At 40.3% G+C, this 27,824-nt stretch overlaps 3 protein-coding genes across 4 annotated transcripts in view; 1 reads left to right on the top strand and 2 right to left on the bottom strand.

Moving 5' to 3' along the window:
- Window positions 1–27,824, top strand: part of map3k7cl (map3k7 C-terminal like) — a 40,963-nt gene that overhangs the window by 2,272 nt on the left and 10,867 nt on the right. The window lies entirely within an intron of this gene.
- cct8 (chaperonin containing TCP1, subunit 8 (theta)) overlaps window positions 1–27,824 on the bottom strand; it is a 48,191-nt gene that overhangs the window by 13,249 nt on the left and 7,118 nt on the right. The gene's annotated exons all lie outside the window — the stretch shown is intronic.
- Window positions 48–27,330, bottom strand: LOC307152194 (uncharacterized protein). Its single transcript, XM_079860613.1, has 14 exons — window positions 27,270–27,330; window positions 26,460–26,522; window positions 26,164–26,214; window positions 24,236–24,283; window positions 22,643–22,711; window positions 22,187–22,237; window positions 18,287–18,392; window positions 7,063–7,140; window positions 6,522–6,635; window positions 6,300–6,410; window positions 6,078–6,188; window positions 5,724–5,834; window positions 5,577–5,609; window positions 48–847 (listed from the first exon to the last, which is right to left on the bottom strand). Exons 2-14 carry the CDS (start codon window positions 26,517–26,519, stop codon window positions 594–596), a joined length of 1,197 nt encoding a protein of 398 aa, XP_079716739.1. The 5' UTR covers window positions 26,520–26,522; window positions 27,270–27,330; the 3' UTR covers window positions 48–593.

The following is a 27,824-nucleotide window of genomic DNA, read 5'->3' as shown; positions in this document are numbered from 1 at the left end:
CACATGACCTTTTAAAAGACATGAGGACATATAACAGTATGCACCTTAAGTGAACAAGAAGTTGTTTAATTACAGCTTATTTTCAACATTACAGTTGTTGCTGACAATATTAAACAAATCACAAAATACACTAATGTTCTTGTGTAAAGGGAAAAAACAACCACAACAACTAATGCATGGAGAGAGAGAATTTAACACTACAGCAGTCAGTGGCTACTGTCAAATGTTTTTGGATAGTTACATTCCTTAAAATAACTTCTACAGGTTTACAACAACTTTAAGGTGAGAAAATGACCATTTTATCTATCCAATTTTATTTTACCTGTAAACTATCCATTTACAGCCTTCAACAGAAGTTTAAAACATTTTTCCCACATTAGAACAAAACAGCGGCAACAAAAAACAAACAAAAAATAAAATAAAATAAAATAATAAACTTAAACATTTTGTACCTGTTTCCTTTTCAGTGATACGCCCCATTACCTGTAAACTATCCATTTACAGCCTTCAACAGAAGTTTAAAACATTTTTCCCACATTAGAACAAAACAGCGGCAACAAAAAACAAACAAAAAATAAAATAAAATAATAAACTTAAACATTTTGTACCTGTTTCCTTTTCAGTGATACGCCCCGATTCCTAACAAAGTCTCTAATGTTTTGCACAGAGCGACCAGCTAAAGCAGGATACTCGGCAGTCTTGCACTGTTGACATTCAATTTTACTGACAAGTTTACCCCTTGCAATGTGGTTCCGGAAATGTTTCAGTACTGCTGCAATTTCTGTTGGAGACCATGTCTGTTTCGCTTTCCTTCTTGCATCGTGTGTTTTGGCTGCATCAAAAATCACTACAAAAGAAGAACAGATTGGGTTGAACACGACGAAGGCCAGAACGCATATTCAGTCTGTCTCAACCAACCACACACTCCTCACCCTCATCTTGAGTCTAGTTTACTGATTTCTAATCTGAGTCAAAAGTGATGGGCTTCTGTTTTTGTTTAACAATTTTTAGTTTTTTGGCCCTGATACAAATGTAACAGCTAACATGTAACTGTATTAGTCAGGTGAAAATCAATCATTTTGCTTGAATTACAAGAGCAGATTGATTGCAATAAATAATGGGAAGTGCTTCCACTCATTATGTTCCTGGTGTTAGCAACTGACTACTCAATGTAATAAACTGCACATAATGCAATCAAAATTTGGATGGATGGACTGACGGACGAAAAAAAAAAAAAAAAATTTCACCAAAGCAATCTAAACTAGGGCTGTGCCGGTAAACTTGACAACCACACCACTGCGGTGGCCCGCCAAAACACATTTTTTTGTATGTGAATGCTGTTGTACATAAATATTATGACAGGAGTGAAGCACAAAGCTTTGTTTACAAAATAAATAATAGGTTAGCAATTAAATGTTAAATCGCAGCCATGGAAACGTTTGGATTCATGATGAATGAGAGAGTTGTGCGTGAGCCCATAAATTTAAGCTTCGTATTCCGTTTTGCGATCTGGTCACCCGATTATCAGCAAATTTAACAATATTCCCTTAGTTATTCCATTCAACACGGAATCTGTTTCTTTTCCCAAATCTTCACTCAAGTCTCACCCATTTTCGCAGGGGAAAACGTTTAAACGTTTCTTCCTTTGGTTCGCTTTTAACCTGTTAACCTGCAACCCCACTTTTGAAAAATCCCCAGAAATGACATACCCAAACTGAAACAGATACAGTTCATGAACCCTTTGTACTAAAAGCACAAGTATGATCTCATTTGAAAGCTGACACCTGGCAGTTTATTGTAAATGTAGAACTAATTATTGTCATAATGACAAAAATTGTTATAAATAGCTTCAAAGTTTTGTAAAGTTATTAGAAATTAATTTTTATGAAATATCCTCATGAAAATAAAATTGAAGTTGGCACTGTAGCAATCTAGAAATGCACTACAGCTAAAGCCACATGTCTAAACATTTTATGTTTAAAATCTGAAGATAATAAGTCCAAAACTCTGTATTTAGTTACATGTTTTTCAAGACCATGTCAAATGACTTTATTTTGATTTGACGCTAAGATGCTTCTGATGTTTATTGTCATCTTCTAACCATCTATCCAGTATATTGTCTCTATTGTTTTGTGGTGCAAACGATCCCCATTCAGTGTCAGTCTCCCCCTGCACACATTCACACTTCTCCAGCCTGGTTATCGCTCTAAATATGCATTTCTTTTGTCTGCATTATAATTACTAACGACTGGCTATCCACAGGCTATTCATAGGGTTTCAGTCCCTAATTTCTTTTCTCAAAGTTCACCTCACATTTTAAACTGTATCAAATGCATTTCTTGAACTGAAACATTTCAGTAAGCATTCAAAATATCATAAAAGTATAACTCCTAGTGGCAGGTGCACCTAGGGCTAGCTAGCATGTTAGCTTAGTACACCATCAATACACGACAATTTATGAGATTAAAACCATGTTTGTGCTCCAAACTTACTTCATAACATTTACATTTAGTCATTTAGCAGACGCTTTTATCCAAAGCGACTTACAAATTAGGACTAAATTAAGCGAGTCATCATGAAGAGGCAAAAACAACAACAACGCAAGGAGTGCTCAAGATACGAAGTTCAGGCATTATTCAGAGTAGCATAAGCCTGATAAGTGATGTTTCAAAGGGAAAGAAATGTTTCAAATGTTTCAAAGGGAACAATTTTTTTTTTTTTTTTTTTTTTCATGAGGTTAAGTGCTCACGGAAGTAGAAGCTCACTTCATAACGCAAGTAGAGTATTTTAAATAATCTTCTGTGATTTAATTTGGCTTCAGATAAAAAAATCTGACAGAAAATATACTATGGTATAGTATTCTGCACATTGAAAGTCTATATAGATTAGCATTACATTATAAATATAATCTATTATTATGGAAATACCTGGCATGTCTTGAAAAACACAGGTAACTCAAATATCATTGCAATCATGTTTATTGTCTTCAAAACGTCTGTGCATGTTACAGCGCGATCTCTGTTAGCTTTGTGTGTATCAGTGACGTCCTGGAATGTCACATGATCATGGCTCTTCTTCATGTTCTATATATGGACTATTATTGTGCATATAGCGCCCTCAGGCTATTGGTATGAATTGAAAACACAGTATCAGAGTACCAAACGCTCATAAAGATTACATCGACGCATTTGGGTATAAATTCATTAAATATTATTCCTGTCTATAGAAATATGATGTGAATCTATGAGAATCTATCAATATTTCTCCAAATCTGCACATTTTTGAGCTAAAGCCTTGAGGGACGTTGTTTTGTGTATCGCTGTCATGACGACAGCACGGGAGTTTTTTATGAATGAAAGCGGCTGACGCTCATAATTCATATTAAAGGTATCGACTCATTTTTTCATTTCATAACTCCTGACACAAATTAAGACATAACTGTCACTATGAGTTTCTCAGAATACAATAGTGGTCAAATACTGAAACTTGAGTATTATATCTTTTTAATTATGTATAGTTTGTCAAGGTATAACATTAAATCTGATAGTAATTTTGAATTAAATAAATAAAAAACGCTTCAGTGCGCGGGCGCACTGGCAACGGTTAACAGGTTAAGTAGGCCTATTATTATATTCACATTCTTTACTATATAAAGTAGAAAAACGCAGTAGGAATGATGGATTACCTTTTGCACGTAAAACGTCTCTGGTTACTATCGTAACCTCGGTTCCCTGAGAGGCGGGAACGAGACATTACGTCAGCTTGACGTATATGGGAACTCCTGCCTTCTCCACTTTAGCTGAAATCTTATGGGCTAATGCCAGCTGGGGACTTTTCGCAAAGCATGCGAATACTGACAGGTTCGCGGGCAGTATAAAATGCATGGGCGGACTAGACCATTGGATTTAAGCACGTCAGACTTTATAAGGATGTTTTTTCTTAGCACTTTTAATGATAAAGGCGTTAAACGTTACTCGATTCAGTCTGCCTATCTGTGACGTCATCGCCAGCTCCTCCTCTCACCCAGTCAGGATTTGACATTCTGATTCCCCTTGAATCAGAATAATTATCGAATAATGTTGTACTTAAAATCTTGAATTAAATATATTTGCAAATTTTCATGTTGGTTCTGTTCTGTTTACCCCAAGGGGGGATTATTGCTGCTCTCCCTGCTCTTATCCATGCTAGGCTGCATGGATGCGCAGGGAGTTCTCGCCCAGAACGGAACCATAGCGCCAATCCAAACTGTATGCTAATTGTCAATCATATTTGACGGTAGTGGTCCTGACAGAACTGCTGACGTTATCGGACTTTCAGGTGATATTCTCAATTCATTCAGTTAAAGGACGCTCTGAGGTAAACTGTTCAGACTGCAGACTTTAGCTTGCAACGATTGTATTTAATTGTACAGTACAATCATAACATAGTACAGACATTATATTAATTCCATAATGTCCTTAAACATAACAATATTGCTGGCTATAAACTGAGAAAATGCACGTCCGGTGTGCGATACCTCGAGTTGTCCTTCTCGTAAGGTGTCTAATTTTTTTGGTCTAAATTAAGTCAGTCTTTATTTTTGTGAAACAGTCTAACTTGCATTAGACTAGTCTATGAGCAAATTTTAGACTTGTCTAACACTATAGACTGGTCTAAAATAGCTTTGTGAAACCGGCCCCCGATGTTAAGGGGACAATCTTTCCCCTGGCATTCATAAGCCAATACATTAGCATCCACAACCCAGTGAGTCTCTGTTTTGAGACAGCATGTCCCTAAGTACATCCACCAGAGCACACGGACAGCTGGTCCGACTGACGGAAGGCGGCCGAGCGAGAAGGCGTGCAAGTCACCAATGCCCTTCGCCGAGGCGAGAGCAAGAAGTAAGGCCGTTTTCAGGGAAGCACCTTAACCGCAATCAAAGCTAGGGGCTCGAATGGTGGTAGAAATAGAGCCCTCAAAACTAGAACTAGATCCCACGGACACAATCAAACCATTGTGTGAAGGACACAATCTCCTCGCTCCCCTGAGTTGCACTGAAGGATACAGGGCAAGATAACGGCATAAACACATATCAGTAAGTACATAAACACAGCATCAGCCTGGAATAACTGTCCACACATCTAGAAAATGACACCGGCCAGATTAGTTATATGGCAGCTGTTGCCAGTTTGTCGATTGGCACTCTCGCGTTTTTTCCATCGGTAGGCCAATATAGGCACGGACTGCGACTCATCAAACGACATCTCAAAGCGCAGAGCTATATCTGGCTAGGTAATCTAGCTATTAGGCTATATCAAGCATCTTTGTGTGGAAATATAAAAAATGTTTTTTAGATATTTACCTGTTATATTTAAGTGAATATTATTTACTGATATTTATTTCAATGCTTTAAAGGCTTTAGTATGATGTTTCATTGACGCAAGTGCTCAAATAAACACGCATGTCTTTTACAAAATGGATGTTTGAGCCTTGTTTATTATTATTATTATTATATTATTTCAAAATGTACTTAATTGAGGTGTGTGTATATATCTTGTCCTTCTTACCACCAGTGTTGTCGTATATTCTTGTCATACCTTGAGATGGGTCTCCCAAGGCAGAGTCAACATCTGTGAATGGAAAAAGAACACTTTAAAAAAAGCAAACAGAAGTTGTGCTATGCCTACATGAACTGATTCTTGATCTATACCTCTTCCTAGTGCAGTGTATTTGTGGGCTTTTACCTGGTTGTTCAGTCTCTTCCCTCCTGATGCGCTTCTTGTCCTTCTTACTACCAGTGTTGTCGTATATTCTTGTCATACCTTGAGATGGGTCTCCCAAGGCAGAGTCAACATCTGTGAATGGAAAAATACTTTAAAAAAAGCAAACGGAAGTTGTGCTATGCCTACATGAACTGATTCTTTATCTATACCTCTTCCTAGTGCAGTGTATTTGTGGGCTTTTACGCTCGATGGTGTTTTAAGCCCCCAATGGCTCCTTAGAGGCAGCTAACCCTACCCTTAACCTTAAACCTACCCATCCCCTCGCTGCCTGGAAGGCGCCGTTGGGGGCATAAAACACCAAACACCGGCTTTTACCTGGTTGTTCAGTCTCTTCCCTCCTGATGCGCTTCTTGTCCTTCTTACCACCAGTGTTGTCGTATATTCTTGTCATATCTTGAGATGGGTCTCCCAAGGCAGAGTCAACATCTGTGAATGGAAAAATACTTTAAAAAAAGCCAACAGAAGTTGTGCTATGCCTACATGAACTGATTCTTGATCTATACCTCTTCCTAGTGCAGTGTATTTGTGGGCTTTTACCTGGTTGTTCAGTCTCTTCCCTCCTGATGCGCTTCTTGTCCTTCTTACCACCAGTGTTGTCGTATATTCTTGTCATATCTTGAGATGGGTCTCCCAAGGCAGAGTCAACATCTGTGAATGGAAAAATACTTTAAAAAAAGCCAACAGAAGTTGTGCTATGCCTACATGAACTGATTCTTGATCTATACCTCTTCCTAGTGCAGTGTATTTGTGGGCTTTTACCTGGTTGTTCAGTCTCTTCCCTCCGGACATGCTGTTGGACTGAGGTATTGGAGATGCTCATACTACCTATGGAGCCTGGAGGTTCCTCAACAGGTCCACTAGCTCTCTTTGTTCCTGTGGTATGAACAGTAGAGCTCAATACTAGTGTCACAGGTTCAGACAATTCACACACAAACAAACTGTTGTACATTGAGATGAAACTGCAAATGTCTAGAAAGATATCTGTATCACAAACAAAAACAGTTAAAACTAAGCATTTTTTATTTTATTTTGTTGGGCAGTGATTTGGTCACTACTTAACTTTGTTGAACTGGCTGTCAGGTACAGTATAATTCAGCTCATTTTTGGGGTAGGTCTAATGTGTAAGTGTAATAAGCAATTTAAACTCAGCCTATTAACTGCTATTTTAAATTTTAAAGCCATGTTACTTCAGTAACATTTGTGCATATCTAAACTACTGTATAATATTTAGTGCACTATATGGTAGATGTAAATATGTTGTATTTAATGTTTCGATCTTTGAATATTTGTGTGATTTTACTCATTTCTGTTATTGTCTGTGGATATGTCTCAGCATCACTGTCTTCACTTTGCTCTGAATCAGTAAAGTCCAAGTTATCTGACAAAAAAAGCATAAAGTTTACATTGCAATTGTTACATAATGATCAATGAAATTTGATGAATATTACACTTGTGAAAGATCTTAAATCAAGGATACACTGCATGATTTAAGCAATCCTATATGATCATTACAAATCACACTGTGCGACATGGCTGGTTAGTAGAGGTAGGTCGTAGCAGCAAACACACCCTGTGGTGATCATGCTGAATTTATGAGTCTTGAGACCAAAGATAGCCTACGACAATTTTCTGACAGTAACAATGACCGTCTTTGAACCTCTCTCACTATAATGACATATAGTCCATGGGCCAGACCAGATATTGGTTCCATCTTGATGGGCAAAACCTTACCTATACTAAATTGTTTATGGGGTTAATATAAGTTAATTATAATATGATAACCTTTCCACAGGCCCCGTTTTTAATACTTTTTTTTTTTAATTGGTAATTTTCCTACTTTTATGTACTAGAATTATTTTTAAAAAATACACAAACTTCCAATGCCATAATAACAGTCATTTAATATTAATCCCAAGCAAAAAAATAAAGTCGATATCTGATATTTTGTTGTTTTGAGATGTAAAAAATATAAAAGAAAAACACCACATGTATTGTTGACTCTACACTGTCTAAATTGGAAAGTCAGCCGTTCTCTGAATACGTGATGGATTCGGCAAGTCCTGGCAAAGGCATCCTGCCAAGGAAGCGGTCCTGCACGGAATGCATTATCCACTGCCCTGACGAGGATTCCGACTCACACCTGGTGTCACCCAAGAACCTGGACTTATGAAAACCTTGTTGAGAGCAGCAGATAATAAGAGGACATATCCCAATTCTGGACATTGCCAAAGAGTTGAGCGATCAAGAAAGAATTTCCACCAGTGCTGTAGCATTTTCATGATGAAGAAACTCTTAAACACTATCGTAAGAGAGGCATCTTCCTCAGCTTCTGAGAATGCAGAAGAAGGGACTTCAAGAAGGGCATCTCGGGGTGTTCCAAGCACGTCAAGGGTTTATGATGAACTGTGTATCTTCTGTGAGAAATCAAGCAAGTACAACAAGGGCAAAAACACGAGGGAACCTCTCATACAATGTTCAGAGTTCTGTGCAGATGACCGTATCCGGAAGGCAGCAGGCATCAAGTTAGACCAGCAGATGCTTATCACTAGTAGAGAGTTGTTGCTGCTGAGGGACATTACAGATCCTGCTACCGAGCATACACGCGTGTCGCCGAGCCTGCCGCCAGCTCCAAGGCAAAGGAACACAGTGGGAATGCAGAAGAACTATATCAGACAGCAGAAAAGTATTCCTATGAAGGACTGTTCTTGTACATCAGGAACGAACTCTTTACAAACCCACAGGTACTGCCGATGACATACCTTGCATCACGATTCGAGTCATCCATGAAGGCCCTTGCCGTCACCGAGATCAAGTCCTCAACCAAGAAACACCTTCACCGTAGAGTGGGTCCATTCATATCATACCTGATGACAATGGGAGGCTTCTTCTCTATCCCGATAGCCTGACCATGGCCGAGCTCGTGAAAACCGTGCACTCTTTAAAGATGGAACTACAGCAGTGGTTCCCAAACCTGTCCTAGAGTACCCCCAACTTATCACATGGGTTAATGAGATGAGTTGAATCAGGTGTGTTTGATTCGGGAGACAGAGAAAACGTGCAGTGTTGGGGGTACTCCAGAACAGGTTTGAGAACCACTGAACTACAGCATGCCAGATTTATCAAATCTGAGGATGTTGTAACGAAAGTGGCAGTGCTGATGAGAAACGACATAAAAAACCACGACACCAAGCAGGTGTGGCCACCAGATGTAGAACGAGATGAAGGCATCATTCCTGAATCTGTGACCCGTGACTCATGCATACACTTCTGACTGGAGGCAGTGAGCGCAGAAGTCCTCCTGAAAGAGTCTAGCGACTTGATACCTCCTTTGGCAGTGATCTAGTCCTGGCTGTCACCTGTGTCCGGATCAAACCGCCAAAGCACCTTCTTATTACCCTGGAAATCCAGAGTTCTCGAGAGAGCATAAGTTGAATTTGCTCAGCGAGTTACTCTGGTGTCGAGTAATGATGCTCGTTAAATAGGCCCCTCTATCTGAGCTGCACCAATCACATTGGGTTATCTGATATAGGCGGGACAGAGGCGAGATGACGACAGCGTTGTGACGTCAAAGTCATTAGTAAACATTGCAAGATGGCTATAGATGAACACCATTTGTTTGAAACGTCTTTGGCCGCTACAATGAAAGATCCATGAAGGCCCTTGCCGTCACCGAGATCAAGTCCTCAACCAAGAAACACCTTCACCGTAGAGTGGGTCCATTCATATCATACCTGATGACAATGGGAGGCTTCTTCTCTATCCCGATAGCCTGACCATGGCCGAGCTCGTGAAAACCGTGCACTCTTTAAAGATGGAACTACAGCAGTGGTTCCCAAACCTGTCCTAGAGTACCCCCAACTTATCACATGGGTTAATGAGATGAGTTGAATCAGGTGTGTTTGATTCGGGAGACAGAGAAAACGTGCAGTGTTGGGGGTACTCCAGAACAGGTTTGGGAACCACTGAACTACAGCATGCCAGATTTATCAAATCTGAGGATGTTGTAACGAAAGTGGCAGTGCTGATGAGAAACGACATAAAAAACCAAGACACCAAGCAGGTGTGGCCACCAGATGTAGAACGAGATGAAGGCATCATTCCTGAATCTGTGACCCGTGACTCATGCACACACTTCTGACTGGAGGCAGTGAGCGCAGAAGTCCTCCTGAAAGAGTCTAGCGACTTGATACCTCCTTTGGCAGTGACCTAGTCCTGGCTGTCACCTGTGTCCGGATCAAACCGCCAAAGCACCTTCTTATTACCCTGGTAATCCAGAGTTCTCGAGAGAGCATAAGTTGAATTTGCTCAGCGAGTTACTCTGGTGTCGAGTAATGATGCTCGTTAAATAGGCCCCTCTATCTGAGCTGCACCAATCACATTGGGTTATCTGATATAGGCGGGACAGAGGCGAGATGACGACAGCGTTGTGACGTCAAAGTCATTAGTAAACATTGCAAGATGGCTATAGATGAACACCATTTGTTTGAAACGTCTTTGGCCGCTACAATGAAAGATCCATGAAGGCCCTTGCCGTCACCGAGATCAAGTCCTCAACCAAGAAACACCTTCACCGTAGAGTGGGTCCATTCATATCATACCTGATGACAATGGGAGGCTTCTTCTCTATCCCGATAGCCTGACCATGGCCGAGCTCGTGAAAACCGTGCACTCTTTAAAGATGGAACTACAGCAGTGGTTCCCAAACCTGTCCTAGAGTACCCCCAACTTATCACATGGGTTAATGAGATGAGTTGAATCAGGTGTGTTTGATTCGGGAGACAGAGAAAACGTGCAGTGTTGGGGGTACTCCAGAACAGGTTTGAGAACCACTGAACTACAGCATGCCAGATTTATCAAATCTGAGGATGTTGTAACGAAAGTGGCAGTGCTGATGAGAAACGACATAAAAAACCACGACACCAAGCAGGTGTGGCCACCAGATGTAGAACGAGATGAAGGCATCATTCCTGAATCTGTGACCCGTGACTCATGCATACACTTCTGACTGGAGGCAGTGAGCGCAGAAGTCCTCCTGAAAGAGTCTAGCGACTTGATACCTCCTTTGGCAGTGATCTAGTCCTGGCTGTCACCTGTGTCCGGATCAAACCGCCAAAGCACCTTCTTATTACCCTGGAAATCCAGAGTTCTCGAGAGAGCATAAGTTGAATTTGCTCAGAAAGTTACTCTGGTGTCGAGTAATGATGCTCGTTAAATAGGCCCCTCTATCTGAGCTGCACCAATCACATTGGGTTATCTGATATAGGCGGGACAGAGGCGAGATGATGACAGCGTTGTGACGTCGAAGTCATTAGTAAACATTGCAAGATGGCTATAGATGAACACCATTTGTTTGAAACGTCTTTGGCCGCTACAATGAAAGATTTAGACTTTCTCTAAAAGAGGAACAGAAGACGGCGCTCGAATCGTTATTTTGCAAGAAGGACATTTTTGCTGTTTTGCCGACCGGATACGGTAAGAGTCTAATCTACCAGTTAGCTCTGCTGGTAGCTAAGCGATAACTTGTTGTGATTGGTCGTAGTGTTATCCAATTGCGTGCAGTGAGATTTTCAAATGCATGCTTGGTGCCGCCTCTCGAGCTGGCCGATTTTCATTAGTCGATGCCAGACCATTAATCTTTTAGATTTAGGTCTGGATTTCCAGGCTACCTTCTTATGCTATTTGCTATAAAATCTTTGATGGGTAACACAGAACTGGTGCACACTCTGAATCGGCTCGGTCACAGTGTTTCCTATTCCCAGGTGGAAGTTGTTGACACGGCTCTGTGTTTTCAGAAGGATGTCTTCTGTGTCTTCATGATTTGTCGAAGGATGGTACTCCACTGCCAGCGAACATCTACCCAGGCATCTTCACCACGCTGGCATATGACAACATTGACCGACTGGAAGAGACCATCAGTGGAGCAGGAACTGCTGACGTCGACTATGGTGCACAGGTCCAGGAGGCAAAGGCAAAGAACCTAGCCTGGCTGCTTGCTAGGATGTCTGCCCCAAGGCTCACGGGAATAGAGTTCAAGAACATTGTGTCAGGCCACAAGATCCAGCAGTGGAGGAGACTGCTCTCCAGCGCTACCAACAAGACAAGCCTGATCGCCTACTTGGTTGAAGAATGTAAAGAGCCCAAACACAGAGAGAAGCTCCAAGACAAGACTCTGTACCTCACATGTGGCGAAGACTGCTTCAAGGTGGTGTGACACGCCCAAAAGCAAGGAGAGGTTTCAACTGCCACAAAACACAACCACAAGAGAGACGGGGGCAGCATTAACATAAACGGTCTTTTATTTAACAAAAAAATATATAGGATGACCAAAAGGGATCCAAATTGAAACTTAGGTTCTTCCCGGTCTGGGGTATTCGTGACAGCGGTGTTCCTACCGTCTGCTTGAACTCTAGGCCTCCTTGAAGGGGGAAGACAGGAAAAAACAAAAGGCAAAGTTGGTAAAGCAGAGGCTACAAGATTAACTGTGTCTTTCTTTTCAGCCAGTCTCACTCTAGGCCTCCCTGTGCTTCTTCACCTTGTCCTGGGGTTGTCTGCACCCAGGACCATCTTTTTTTTAAGTGAAGCACAGATCCCAGATTTATAGTGACCTCCATGGGCCATTATTGGCTACAGCTGTGAGAGGTTCCATGTTTGAAGGGTGAACAGGTGGAAGTATTCATAATTGATGATTTTTCAAAGCTGGAACTTCTTTGCTCCTGGGCTCTTTTCTCCAGCGTGCCACACTGGATAAAGAGCACTGGGAAGAGGCAACCATCTGTAAGATGTATGTGCCATCAACCAGCACTGCAGAGGTCAACGCTCTTCGCTACCAACTACTCTGTGTAAGGCGTGGAGAGGTTGAATCCAGCCAGCTTCCTCCATGCGAAGATTGCCTTCTCATGCACGCCATCCGAGCCAACTACCAGGCTGCTATCTGGAGGCAGTCTCTGGAAACCATGCCGGCTGTGCCAAGTCCCGAGGAGCATGGGTGGAACACAGATGAAGAAGGGCAGCCGACAATCCAGTTGATGCGAGGTGCCCCAGCACCTTATGCTTTCCTTCAGCTACTATCCTACAAGTGCACCAGGTCGTGCAAGCTACCGGATTGCACTTGCCTCGCCAACAGTCTGAGGTGCACTAACTTGTGCAAGCTGCAAACCCGATAACAATCAACCTTGAGGAAGAGCCCGCTCCACAGCTGTCAGAGTCTGATACCAAGGACGATGATGACTAGTACGTTTAATTGAAATTGTGATCATTTTGTAATGACCATTGTTTTCACCATACATTAAACATTGTGGTTCTAATCTTTGACTGGCTCTAATCTTTGACTGGCTCATCAATCATCGTCTGAATGCTCTTTCATGATATTGTGGTATTGCGGTTTGACATGCTAATACTCCCAAATTTAGTCATTTTTAGCCATGTATTTTGGAATCTCATTATTTCACTAATTTGGAACATACTTTATTTGTGATGAATGAACCACTTGATGAATTATCAACTGGATGAACCAGATTATTTCCATGGAAGGTACTTTTTCCATTTTTTTCCATTGACAGGGGTCAGATCTCAGAAATTGCCATGATTGTTTCACGATGGCAATCTTTTGTCTGAGACAGCCAAAAATCGTGCAGTGTGTCCCGGGCTTAAGGCAGAGGTCTCCATCCCTGTTCCTGGAGAGCTAACGTCCTGAAGATCTCAGCTCCAACCTCAATCAAATCCTCCTAAATCAGTTAATCAAGGTGTTTCAGGGTTGCTTGATAATTACTGTGGGAGCAGGGTTGGAGAACCCTGATCTAAGGTCTGCATATAAAGGATTATCCTGCATACCTTCAATTTCAATTTCTTCAAGCGTTTTCCCCTGAAGATTTGCAAGGGTGCCTTTCTCCAGTGCAAGTAACAGTTTTGATATCTTGGCTAACTGTGTTGTGGCCTCTGGAAGTCGATAGTACTCTCGGTGCACACGAATATCATGGCCCAGAAAGTCTGCAACTTGGTCGAGTTCGTGATTTTTTAAGTTTAACACCTGAGAAAGAGTTGCAACATGCTTTCGCAGTTGTGTTGATTTGAGGAATTCAGGTTGTTTTGCTCCACACTCATTGGCATAAACCCTCAGACAATCTTGTCCTCGATAAGGAGTCAAACAACTTGGTCTCGCAAAGAGGAATGCATTTTCTTCAGGAACTCCACACTCTTTTCTTTGGCTAACGAGGTGTGTTAAGGCATCAACCATGTCTGGCGATAGTAAAACTGCAACCTTTCGACCCCTTTTCCCCCTAATCTCAACCCGACTAAAATGTGCACAGAGTTTTTTTTCGAATTTTGTTAGGCCAGTAGCAACATCCGCATGGAGGGGAGCTGTGTCCCTTTCAAGGAAGTTTTTTAGTTTCATCTTAGCAACCTCTCCTCCACGCCTTCGGTTGAAAAGAATTATTTTTGCAAGTGTTGCTCTGGAAAGTTCCCCATAGGCTTGTGCTGATTGGTTTTTTTTCAAGTTCTCAGATGCTGAATCTGCAACCTTTTCCAGATGCCGGTGAAGACATTGAACATCCTCTGTGAATGGGATGGTGGAGGGTTTGTTGAAATGTGCCTCACTTAAAGTAATCAGTGCTGTGTGGGAAATAAGTTCAGCCCACTTTGTACTGTACAGTTTTTGGAAGGTCTGTGTTGACCTTATCCCCTCAGTGTCTTCTGCCATCAAAGCCCTGCAATGTACAATGTCACAGATCTTTTGCAGTGAGTGGCCCAACTTGAGAGCAAGGCTTGGAGTCTGGTATGAGTGCTTTTCATCATTAAAGCCGGAAACCTTCTTGACAGCTTGGATAAGCACATAAAAATTTGCAGGTTTAACAGCATCCTCAAGCGTCTGTATTTTAAATTCTCTTTGTAGGATCAGGAGAAGTCTACCAACTTCCCGCAGTTTCTGACGAATATACTCAAATTTAGTGGGATCCTGTCCATGTTTATTAAAAAACGATTGGGCCAGCTGAAGAATGCAGAAGTCACTCCGGACGGCAGCAGTGATGTTATCATCCTTCATTACAGTCAACAGCTTCCAAACACCCTGTGATATTGGTTGACACAGGGTTGCGTTAGACATGGTTGCCAATGATAAGACCCTTGTCCTTCCTGGCTCTGCCCGTTCCGCTTCCACTTCCACTGGTTTGGAAAGGCAATTTCGAATGTGTCGCCACAGATCTCTCCGGAGAAACATGGCATGGCAGTACATGCAAGGAACATAATCTTCTGATTTATATTTATTCTTGGGTGTCCGTCTGAGTTTTAACAACCCAGTCCCACTCGATAAAACCCCAGCATTGTGTTCATAGTTCCCTTTGTTCCTCAGTTTGTCCAGCATTTGTTTGCGTTCTTTTGAACATTTTGGCAGTGCCAAGGCCCGAGCAACATCCACGTTTGTTGTTTCGTGGATTTTTAAGTGCCTTGCAAATTTCGACTGTGGTTTGTCACAAATGTAGCAGTAATTATTTTTGTTTACTGGAGAGGATACATTAGACGACTGTACACATGGATTTTCTCCTGTTCTTGTGCTATCCTCTACGGACTTTTCATCAGTACTACTAGTCATTTTTGTATTGTGGACATCTGATACTTGAACTGGATCTTTCAGCAGAGAATGTGTAACTATGAGATTTTCTTGACATTGCCTGCCATTTTTAATTTCTCCAGTTGATTCAATGCAGGACACATTTTGTTTGTTCGAGATTTGTTTGTTCGAGATTTGTTTAGGATGCTCAAGTTGTAAAGAAACTGTGCTCTCTTCTGAACTGTCTAAAGAATCAGGTATATAGTCCTGATCGGAAAAGTCCTCACAGGAAAACTGTTCTTCAGAATTCTGGGGGGGAGAAATTTTTTTACACATCTAAAAAATAAAAACTTCAGGAAGGAAAAGTTAACCCAAAAGTAAAAAAAAGTTATTTACTCGATCCCTGGCCATCAAACATACACATGACATTTGTTTTTAATCAAAAAGCCATGATAGGAAATAATTAGTAAATGTTCATTTTTGGGTTAATCAATTCATTTAGAGAGAATTTGATCAAATACACTTACCGGTGTTAAAGGGTCAGGGTTGGGCTTCACATGCTTATCATTTAGAGTTTACGTGACTCACCCTGCCGCTGAGAGAGGACAGCTCCTACCCCGGTGGAAGAGGCGTCCACCTCAACCACAAATGGAAGATCAGGATCTGGATAGACGAGGATAGGAGCTGTGGTTAAGGCGTCCTTCAGATGCTGGAATGCTTGAATGGCACCGGGGGATAAGGACAGAGACTTGGGCCGGCCCTTGAGAGCAGATGTGAGAGGAGCACTGATCTGACTGTAGTTTTGGATGAATCGTCTATAGAAGTTTGCGAAGCCCAGGAATCTTTGGAGATCCTTTACTGTAGAGGGTTGTGGCCAGTTCTGAATGGTTTCCACCTTCCTCTGGTCCATTTGGATGCCGTGTTGATTGATGATGTAACCCAGGAATTGCACGGTAGATATATGGAATTCGCACTTCTCCAACTTCAAGTATAATCGGTGCTCTCTCAGTTTCTCCAGAACTTGAATGACGTGATGACGGTGCTCGGACATGGAAGAAGAGTAGATGAGTATGTCGTCAATGTAGACCACTACGAACCGGTTGAGAAACTCACGAAGGACCTCGTTCATATAGCCCTGGAATACTGCAGGAGCGCTGGACAGTCCGAAGGGCATAACCCGGTATTCGTAGTGGCCTGAGGGGGTCACGAAGGCGGTCTTCCACTCGTCCCCTCGTCGAATACGAATCAAGTTGTAAGCACTTCGAAGATCCAGTTTAGAAAAGATGCTCGCACCACGAAGCTGTTCCAGGGCGGCTGGGACCAGAGGAAGGGGATAACGGAACTTTATGGTTTGGGAGTTCAGTTGACGATAATCGATGCACGGCAGCAAGCCTCCGTCCTTCTTGGCCACGAAGAAGAAACTCGAAGCGGCAGGGGAGGTAGATGGTCGAATGAACTGCTGCTCCAGGGCTTCCTTAACGTACTCCTCCATGGCCTTCTGTTCCGGGATGGACAGAGGATAAATGCGGCCCTTGGGAAGGATGGCTCCGGGTAGCAAGTCGATAGCGCAGTCCCATGGCCGGTGAGGTGGTAACTTCGTTGCCAGGACCTTACTGAAAACATCCTGGAACGCCCGGTACTCCACTGGGATCTCGACTTGAATCTGTGGCTCGGGGCTTTCCACCGAGGTAGAACAGACAGGGAAACTGAACTCACCCATGGATGACTTGGAACGAGCTGAAGGTCGAGTTTTCTTGATAGAACTAAAACAGGATACGTGACAATCTTCACCCCAACGAAGAACCTCTCCGGATTCCCAGTGGAGTGTTGGCTGATGTTGTATTAACCATGGCCGTCCCAGGATGATATCCGCGGTGGACTCCTCCAGCACCATAAATGAGGATGCAGACAAGATGGTAAGGTTAATGCTTTTATTGCAGATAGTGCAGAGATGCAGACAGAAGGGGAGTAACAGCAACACAGAATAACAGTGGATGCTTAGCTGGTTGGTAATGTCTTTCTCTTTCTTTCTCTTTGCAGATGATATCGGGCTGAAGGCAGAACAGAATGGCAGGCAGGACGGATCGGAGAGGATGAATGGCAGGTAGGTATCCAGGTAAGTGTTCGGGAGTCTGTGGGTCATGTAATGACGAGACCAGACACTGAGTGAAGGTTGACTGTGGGTTATATGGGGAGTGCTGGTGATGGGACACAGGTGACGGTGATCAGTAGTCAGGGGAGAGTGAACGGGTGACTTGATGAATGGGCGGAGAGGTGGAGATGGAATCCTGACAGAGGCGTCCTATGATGATCATTTAAACGAGTTTTATGACAAGGTCGGTGAGGATGGGAAAAATCTGACGCATAGCTTCAGTGTTAAAACTGATAAAATAATTGTCTGTGGTTCTATATGGGCTGTGGCAATCATTTAGAAAAATAATCTCGCAGCAACATGGAAAATAGAACTATGAACTATTTTTTGAACTAGTTCATTTTTGGAACTGTGAACTTAGTTCAAAATTTTGAGTATGAACTGAACTTGTTCATTTTAAAATTTGTGAACTGAACTTTGAACTAGTTCATGTAGAAAGTGAACTTTCCCAACACTGTCTATGCCAAACACGCGGGGGAAGAGCTGAGCCCGTTCGGAGCTACGGGAGCCCAGAGGGGAGTGTCGGCGAATGTTAAAGAGAAAACTGATTTTCATTCAAAAAAATCTACGTAAACTGCACATTCGAATTAATCGATAAAATCTATTTATCGCCCAGCCCTTAATAGCATTAAATATCTTTGCTGCATTCTTTCTAGAACAGACAAGGGCTTTCTTGTGGCTCGCATCAGCAGAGCATTGCATCGTCCATAGACCGCAAAACAATCAGCGGATGGCGGGCGGGTCATATGCAGAGAAATGGAGAGTCTTATATAAAAAAAAAAGAAAGGAATAAAGAAAATATATTACTTATAAGAACAAAATACTTACCCTTACACCTTACACCAATCCACTTAAAAGCAGAAAAGGGTCCACTACAGCTGTTACATTTATTCAAAGTTGATACTGCCGTGGAGATTACATCATGTTTGCAATTCTGTTGAAAAAAAAAGAATATTAGCCTAATTCCTTGTTATAAAAATCTGCTGAGACTTCTCTAAATACCATGATTACATTTCTAGTAGGGATGTGCAAAGCAGCCGGTATTTGTATCTGTATTTGTATTTGTTGAGGGGGGAAAAGTATTTGTATTTGTATTCGAGTAAAATTCTAAATAGGTGTAAAAATCCAGTTTTTTTGCGTTACACTTCTAATTTACGTTATAGTGTAAGTATTCTTTAATTATATCAATTATAATAATTATGGATATGCAATATTGGTTGATGTTTTTCCTTAAATCCAGCAATGAACATGTAACAACAAATGTCATTGAAAAAAAAAAAAACATAACAGCCATTACCAACGTTAACGTTACTCTGTCAACAGCCTTGTCTAAATTACCGAGCTAACAGAGCTACTAGTGTTGTCACGGTACCAAAATTTTTGTATTCGGTACCAATACCAGTGAAAATCCACAGTTCTCGGTACCAATTTCGGTACCAAAGCTTAATTTAGATTAAATTATTTTGGGGACACCACCGAGACAGCCAGTCATTGAGTGAGGACAATCTACTAACTAACTATCTCATCACTCCTGCGAACAGGAAGGGGGCCAGAGCAAATTACAGTGCCTGACATCGTACTTGCAAGTTCACACACCTCTTTAATGTTAATTTTGGTGATCTCCGACTGGCGGAGTCTAACATCATTAGCGCCGACGTGAATAATAATCTTAGAGAATTTACGATTAGAATTAGCCAGCACTTTTAAATTTGCTTTGATGTCAGGCACTCTGGCTCCCGGCAAACATGTGACTATGGTGGCTGGTGTCTCTATTTTCACGTTCCGTGTAATAGAATCGCCAATAACTAGGGCACGTTCAACAGGATTCTAAGTGGGTGTTTCACTGAGTGGGGAAAATCTATTTGAAGTTGTAACAATTAACCCTCTGGGGTCGGCAATCACCCCGGCGTGATCTGCTCGCTTTTTTTCTTATCAGTGCAAAAGAGACTCAAAATACTCGATTTTGATCTTGCATACAAGTGTTATATATCATTCGATCCTATTTTTTGTGTATACTCACAATAAAAACTAAGTGTTGTGCTTTTTGCCAAATAAAGAAAAATAAACATGCGAGTTCTGCCTTCTTTCTGTCAGTGCATTTTGAAACGCGTCCGAAAATGAACTGTAACTCAGCAAATCCTCAGTCAAACAGGCATACAGACACACAGGCATAAAGCTTGAATTAACTTCTTTTAAATGAAGTCATTTATATATATATATAAAAAAAAATATTCTCAGTTTATGTAATCTGTATGAAAAGAGAGAGATGTCAGTCGTTCTCATCTCAGCTCATTATAGCTCATTAAGTATTAATGTAAACGCCCACAGAGAGCACGCGCTATTCAAACGCAAATTATCTGAAGAGATCCACGCAAACGTGTCAACGCCCACATCAGCTGGATAAAACACACTGCGAGTTTAATCAGACTTGTGCCCTTTATGTCATCTTGCTTCGCTGTGAGGAATAATCCTTAGGAATAATTTAGTTTCACATCGAGGACAAACGGATTCAGCTATTCAGAGGACTGTAGTAAGTTTTTTATTCTTAAGTGCTTTGTTCTAATCACGATATGCAATAGTGTCGGTAAACGCAAAAAGACTGTTTGAATATGAATGTGTCTGTGTGTGAATGAATGAACGGCACAGATGTTTACTACAGCTGTGAACAACAGCGTGCATTTGTGCCTTTCGTTAACACTTGCACTTACATTAGTAAACATGTTATTTTTACATGAACACATCTACTAGTTTAGCTTTTACCAAACTATATTGCAACACACCTGAATGAAAGGCTCGTTATGCGGCTCATTATGCGGGTCGTTGTCTTCTCAGGTGTGAATCACGCCCCCATGCATATTGCCTTTCCAAACAAAATGTGTCTTACAAAGTTTAAATCAATGTATTGTTTTATGTGAATGATTAGGCAGGATGATTTTCAGATCATTTTGAAGAAAAAACTCTTGGCGACAACATCTATTATTCAAAAGTCTTGTGGACACATATTTAGTATGTGTTTTTTTGGCCTTATTTCAGAAACTTTAATTTTTTGTTTTTTCAATAACCATGCATAAACATTATTCTCTCAAAAATACAAACATGTACACACATGTTGCTCACATATTATGGTAGCCCTGTTTGTGCTAAATAGAGTGTAATTATACCTTTGCCATTAATATGTTTATAAGCAACTGAAAAAAGCACAAATGTCAGGGCATGACAAAACATCTCAAGGACCCCCAAAACACCTCAGACCCCAGAGGGTTAATGTGTGTGAGAATGTACTGATACTCAGATCTACGATCCTGTGTTGCGTTGTGAGAAGGCAGAATCGCGACACACCCTTCCAACTCCTAGAGTCATCCTTCCCTTCTAGATCCAAAGCTACCACATCTTTAAATTACTATTGGGAGACGTGACATTTGCAGTCAAAACTTGAAATATAAATTCTCAGAAAACGCATTTAATACCAATATATTGAAACGTCTGTTTATATATCCATACTCCCTTAATAAAGGAGTCCAGACATTAGAAAAATATCAGTTTACACATGCTTTTTATATTTAATATAAGGGAAATAGGCTATACGGACGTGACACAAAAAATCTTTAACTTTTAGGTGGCAAAATTTTTTTTTGTAATTCTGTGAATTAAACTGCGCAAACCAAAAGTAATACTACCCACTGAATGAAGAAGGGTTGGCTCTCCACAGAACTTTCTACGAATTATTTATCGTGTTTCGCATTTATGAGGAAAAAACAATGTTAAGGATGTGACAGTTCTCTGTTCCGGACGTGAGCACTTTAAAAGCGGCACTAGAAGCTTTCAAACTTTCACAGAGACCTCAAATACGCATTTAAAACACCAAATATTAAGGATTGGCATATCAAGTAAAATAATAGTCGATGATTGTTTGAAAATCGTACCTGCTCACCGATAAGACGGCGTTCACTCAAATCCCGCTCCGACATTGAATGTCTCTGTACTGTAGGCTTATAGGCCTACATGTTGTAGCCCAGTCATTAAAGAAAACGATTTAGTTTCATATTTATGTTTAAATAAAATAATACACTTTTTAATTTCATCTATGTTGATTATATGAAAAGTGAAAAGCGTGAGTAAGATCATAAGATGCGCAGTATATCAGGAGACGAGTGGGCAGACATGATTGACCACTTCATTAAATTTGTTTTTGTAGAAAGCCTTTCTTTAAAGTGAATTGTTAAATTTTGTTATCTTAATTTTAATCAATGTTTCATCAACCAATTGAATGGATTTAATAAATAAGGAAATATAGCAGGCAAAATAATCAGGACAAGGAGGCGCAGGCGCGTGAACTGGAGCTCGTCTCATAAATGAACCGAAACTCAGCATATAAGCTACTTGCCTCACAGACCTGAGACATATATCGATAGAAAGCTTGGAATGTGTAGCCTACTTTTAAACAAAACAATTCAAAACGAAAGACAGAAAACAGACTGCTCTCGGCACATGTAATCCGTATGTGCATTTCTCTCCGGCGAGTTCACTACTGCGAAGATCGCGAGTCAGCATAGTCAACTTCATCTTTGACACAGAAAACACTTGTTTATTAATAAACAATAGAATAATAATTAATAAGAAGAAGAAAAAATCATTGCGGTTTGTATCAAATCTTTGGTCGAAAATCATGATACGATCCGAATCGTGGGTTTGCTGTATCGTTATAAACTTATATGGTACATAAATTACCTGTTGATTGGTGTCATTAAGTCTCAACTGAGGATCCGTCTCGGTTGAAATCTTATGAGGAACAAAGAAAACAGTTTGATTATAAATACATAAATTTGCACAATTGCTTTTACACAAACTATGGTCCAATCCGACTGTACTGAAGTAAGAGAAACACTGTTTGTACTGTAGTGACAGTACTCTAGTAAATATGAGGACATACAGACACAAAATATGGTCCAATCTGACTGTAGTGAAAAATCTGCTGAGACTTCTCTAAATACCATGGTACATATTGGCTGAGTGCTCATAGAAATGATTACATGTCTAGCTATTGTGAACATGACCATTTCAAACAGCAGTGTTAAATTAGTGTGGAACCTAAACTCTGTTGGGCAGAGGCTCTCCAGGAGCAGGGTTCCCTTACCTTAGGCAAACCCTTTCTAGGTTACATTCACACACACAAATTAAAATCACCTTCTCTGATCCATCATCTGCCTCACCGCTGACAAAACCCTTGGTGTCTTGTTCTGTCTCAGATATCACCTATGAAATATTTTTAAACATTTGTAAATAGTGGTCGACCGATATATCGCCGAGGCCAATATATCGGCCGATATTTGGAATTTTTTAGATATCGGCATCGGCCGATAAATCTTTCCGTTTGGCCGATATATTTCAAAACAGTTTGTGACTGTGCATTAGCGCTTTTTTCCACTGACGCGAACAGAGCGAACGTGAATGAACTGAATACACTCGCTCTGCTCCGCCCAGCAACGTAAAACAAGCCACTCAGAAGTGAAGCAGACATCTGACAGACACAGTAAATGACCGTTCGCATTCGCTTTCTAACCTGACGCTACATTGTGTTACACACAAAAACACTCCGGCGTGCAGCAGAGTCTATTCAAACAGTACCGTGATATGTCAGATCCGCAGCCCAGCGGTAGCTCCAGTGGGGGTCACAGATGTGATATAAACGAATTCAAACACAACTGAAAACATTTTACCTCACAAACAGTCAAAAATCCTGTGACTGGCTGTTCCTCAGATACGCGTGTTGTTCTCGGGTTACTAGACACTGTTTTCCAACGGACTCGCGTGCACGGAAAAGCTGAGTCGCGTGCATTACAGATCAGTTGGTCGCGTGAGGTGGATGAGAAGAGAACACTATGTAATAATATTACGTTTGGAAATAAATCCTTGAAAATGTTATTCACTATCTACTGTATTTATTTATCCATGATTGGCGTAATATCGTGTGTAGTATACATTTTCATATGTTCATGTATGTCATGCAAATACATGTGACGGCTTGCAACGTTTTAAAGAAACAAACAAGCAAAACTAAACACATAAATCATTATTATTTGAATATACTTGAAGTAAAACAACCTTAAAAAAAGGTTGAACTATTTAAACTATTTTAAAGTAAATAGTGTAAATAAACTATGTGAGATTTATATTTTGTATTGTACATAAAATGTAATTTAATTTCACATACTATTTTGTCATTAATTTATGAATATTGTTTTGATTGGTTCATTAATGATAAATGTTATTTGTAACCTGCAGTAAGCAACAGTAATTATTTATGTGACTGAAAAAATGACTGTAAATATTAAAGCAGACAAGAAGTTGCACTAAAACTTTATTTATTGAAGTGTTATCTTAACTTTTTGTTTACATTTTAATTTCTTAGTAAATATTTTTTATTGCAAAAAGAATTTTGCATAAATAGTATGTACAATAAATGTTCATTTAGTTTCACCAATATTCTTTATGTCTCTCATTTACTGTATTCACATGTATTGTATCGGCCTCATATCGGCCAGATTGCTTTCTCAATATCGGCATCGGCATCGGCCATTAAAAATCCCATATCGGTCGACCACTATTTGTAAACACAGATAAGCAGAAAATCATGTGTACTGCTTTATGAGAAATATGAAAACATTTCTTATAACTAACCATTTACTCTAAAAGCCTTATTGGATTAGAAATCAATACGTCTTTGACAATTAAAAAAAACATTAGAAATAAACGCAAATTTCCAATGGTAAACATTACCTGTTGAGAGGGATCATAAAGTGTAAGCTGAGGATCAAGAGTAGAGATCTTGTGGGAGAGAGAAAAAAGGAGTTTAATGAAGATTCATTTCAGAATAACAGATAATACAGATGAATTCATAGATTAACAATTAATGTGTGTGAGAATGTACTCTAGCACAAAGTCCTCACTGGTATGGATTTGTGTGAGGACAGTATCTTATCTACATGAAAAACTATTCAACGTATGGAGATTCTACATGATTTTGCCAAAACTTAAAGGGGTGGTAAAACACCTTTTTTCGAAGGCTTGATTGTGTTTGTGGGGTGCACTGTAACATGTGTTCATGCTTCATTGTTAAAAATTCACATTATTTTTCACATATTTAACCATTATTCTACACTGCTTTGTCCCTCCTTGTAAAAACAGTCGGATGATTTCCGGGTTCTATGAAGCCCCGCCCTCAAAAATACGCAATGGGCTCAGATTGGTTAGCTGGCCCAGTGTGCTGTGATTCGCTAACCGCCAAGTGCGCGTTGTTCGGAAACGTCACACCCCTTACCGGTAGTTTGTGCTTCAGTAAACAACGGCGTTAATATTGCCACACCAGTATGAGCCCGAATCAGACCCAGAGAATGTTAGTGGAGAGAATGTTAGTGGAGCAGAACCCGTTCAAGAACGGCTGTTAAAGGACGTTTCAGAAAGGTATGTTTTTTTTAAGACTGCAGATCTATTGTGATCGCTATATGACACTGTTACTTTTGTATATTTATAACGATTTTAGCTAAATATCTGTCGCCAGAACTATTAACCCAATACGAACACTTAAACATTGGCTTTACAACAGTAGCCAAATCAAACACAAACCATGTTTAGCATGCCTGTAGATAAACAAGCATGTAGATAAACAATACATAAAAGCTATAATCAAAGAATAATTTACACTGATCACATAAACGACAACAACCTCAAACATTCCAAGTTCGCTGCGCTGGTGATATTAAACAGAAGTTTGTATGTGTTTGTCGGATACGTATGAATTAGCATTTAACAAACTGGTCTGTGGAGCCAAACAGCGTTGTCCTTCGTTTACTTCCTCGCTACAACGTACAATTAACAATATGAACTATTACAGGAAAACACATCAACGAAAAAATCATACTTACAGGTTGTGGCTTGTAAACAACAGCTTCTGTTTTTAAAGTCGGAACTGCTCGATCTTTCAGGACATGCCGTTTGCGAATCCTACATTGAACTCGCGTAGATTGAGGAAGCTTTTCTCCGGAAAATGTGCAGCATAGAGAACGACATTTGGATTATAATTATGAGGGGCCGAGTTAAAAATAAATTGTAACCGTTCTTAGGAAGACTGAACAAAGTGGACCTGCAATCTGGGTGAAAATAACAGCGTTTCGACGATACTCTACTGCCACAACAACTCTTTTCCAAAGCAACATAAAATGGCCTCGCCCCCTTTATTTATTGTGTTTCCAGAGGAGGGGTTTATGTAAATATTGGGCTTAGTGATGTCAGCAAGCCCGCAGGAATGTCGTGTAGTCCCTATCGGCCGTTTTCTGTAGTTCTTAGAAATTGATTTCTTTAAAAGCAAATATCTCCCTTTGCTTTAAACCAGGGTTCACCAATCTCGGTCCTGGAGGGCCGCTGTCCTGCAGAGTTTAGCTCCAACCCCATTAAACACACCTGAACCAGCTAATCAAGGTCTCACTAGACATACTAGAAACTTTCAAACAGGTGTGTTGGAGCTGGTTGGAGCTAAACTCTGCAGGGACAGCGGCCCTCCAGGACCGAGATTGGTGAACCCTGCTTTAAACTTTGAACGTTGTAACTTTGCAGATGTTGTTTATGCTCAAACAGCAACATTACACACTAACTTAAGTTAGAAAAGTGAAATCGTGTTTTACCACCCCTTTAAATGGTACATAAATTACCTGTTGATTGGTGTCATTAAGTCTCAACTGAGGATCCGTCTCGGTTGAAATCTTATGAGGAACAAAGAAAACAGTTTGATTATAAATACATAAATTTGCACAATTGCTTTTACACAAACTATGGTCCAATCCGACTGTACTGAAGTAAGAGAAACACTGTTTGTACTGTAGTGACAGTACTCTAGTAAATATGAGGACATACAGACACAAAATATGGTCCAATCTGACTAATACTGAACTTCTGTCTATCCTTCTCAATACACAATATGACACCAGCAGTGAATATGAGGACATACAGACGTGGCTGCTGCTTCTTTAGTTTTTAATTTGGTCCTCCTGGACCTTGTAGCTGCCATCTCCTGCAAAGGCCACATTATGTTTTTAATCAGTTTACAACATGACTTTTAGATATCACTGACATAATCAACTGTTTTACACCTTTATTTGTAATGAACGGTGAAATTATTAACAATAACGATTATTATAGGCTACATACCAGGATGTAATACCAAGAAGTTTTACTAGTACAGTAAAAACATGAATCTTGTGTTTAGTGAATTATTTTTTTAATTTATTTTAAACATGCTGCTTCTCTCTCTCAAACACACTGTAGATGTCCCTAAATTTAACCATTATAATTTGACTAACATATACAGACACCGCACCTTCCTCAGCTTAAAAACTAGGACTAGCTAAGGAACAAAGTTTCAGTTACAAATAATCACCATGCTTCGGGATACTAAATAATTGTTAGGCCTAAATTGCACGACAGGAACCTAGACAGCGAGTAGGTTATCGAACTAACATTAACCTATACTGATTCACAAGTCAACCTCATTAGATCATTACACTGCCCAAATGTTCCACGAAATAAATATGATCTCAATATGGCAATAACGTGATTAATTAGTTCAATATTAAATTAAATCCTCACGCGTTGTGAAAATACAGACACGTGTCACCAAAGCTAGCGTATAGCCTAACTGCTAATTCAAATTAACTTTAGAATATTTCAAACTACTACCAACGGAATATAAAAATAATATTAATACAGTTTTTAGACTTGAAGTGTAGCTGGGTGCTTGGAATTTGAACACAATTCTTACCTGACGTCTCTTCACCGTGAAGACTGATCCGCACGTGGCTGGCTGTCTCAGAAACAGGTGATGAATCGTTCATGAAAGATCCGTTCATTGCGTCTGTCACGTGACAAATGAACGAAAGACTCGGAAGGTAAAGTTATTATTTATGTTACCTGTGAATTATTTTTTACTGCATTATAATGATTTCTTAATTCAGAATATGATCAAGATTGCGTAGGTGGATGTGTTTTGGGAATTTGCCTGTTAAAAGTATAACATTTAAAGCCCCTTAAATGAACGAAATGACTCGAAAAAAGATTCCTTCATTTTGATGAACGAGATCGAACAAGAGAGTCAAATTTAAAATGATCCGAACTTCCCATCGTGGCAGAACAGGTCCGGATCATCAAAAAAAAAAAGCGTGGTGTTGTGTAATTAATCCTTTTTAATTGATTTATTTGAGCTTTTATTGTTGTTAATATAATTTTTTCATTCGAAGTAATTTGTTTATGTGGCAATTAGATTAACACAGTGGTTTGACAAAACCCGAAATTATGAGGACTTCTTGCGATCAGCCAA

This window comes from Squalius cephalus, assembly GCF_949319135.1.
Source record: "Squalius cephalus genome assembly, chromosome: 24".
NCBI classification, from domain to species: Eukaryota; Metazoa; Chordata; class Actinopteri; order Cypriniformes; family Leuciscidae; genus Squalius; species Squalius cephalus.
This window is presented reverse-complemented; position numbering and strand designations above follow the sequence as displayed.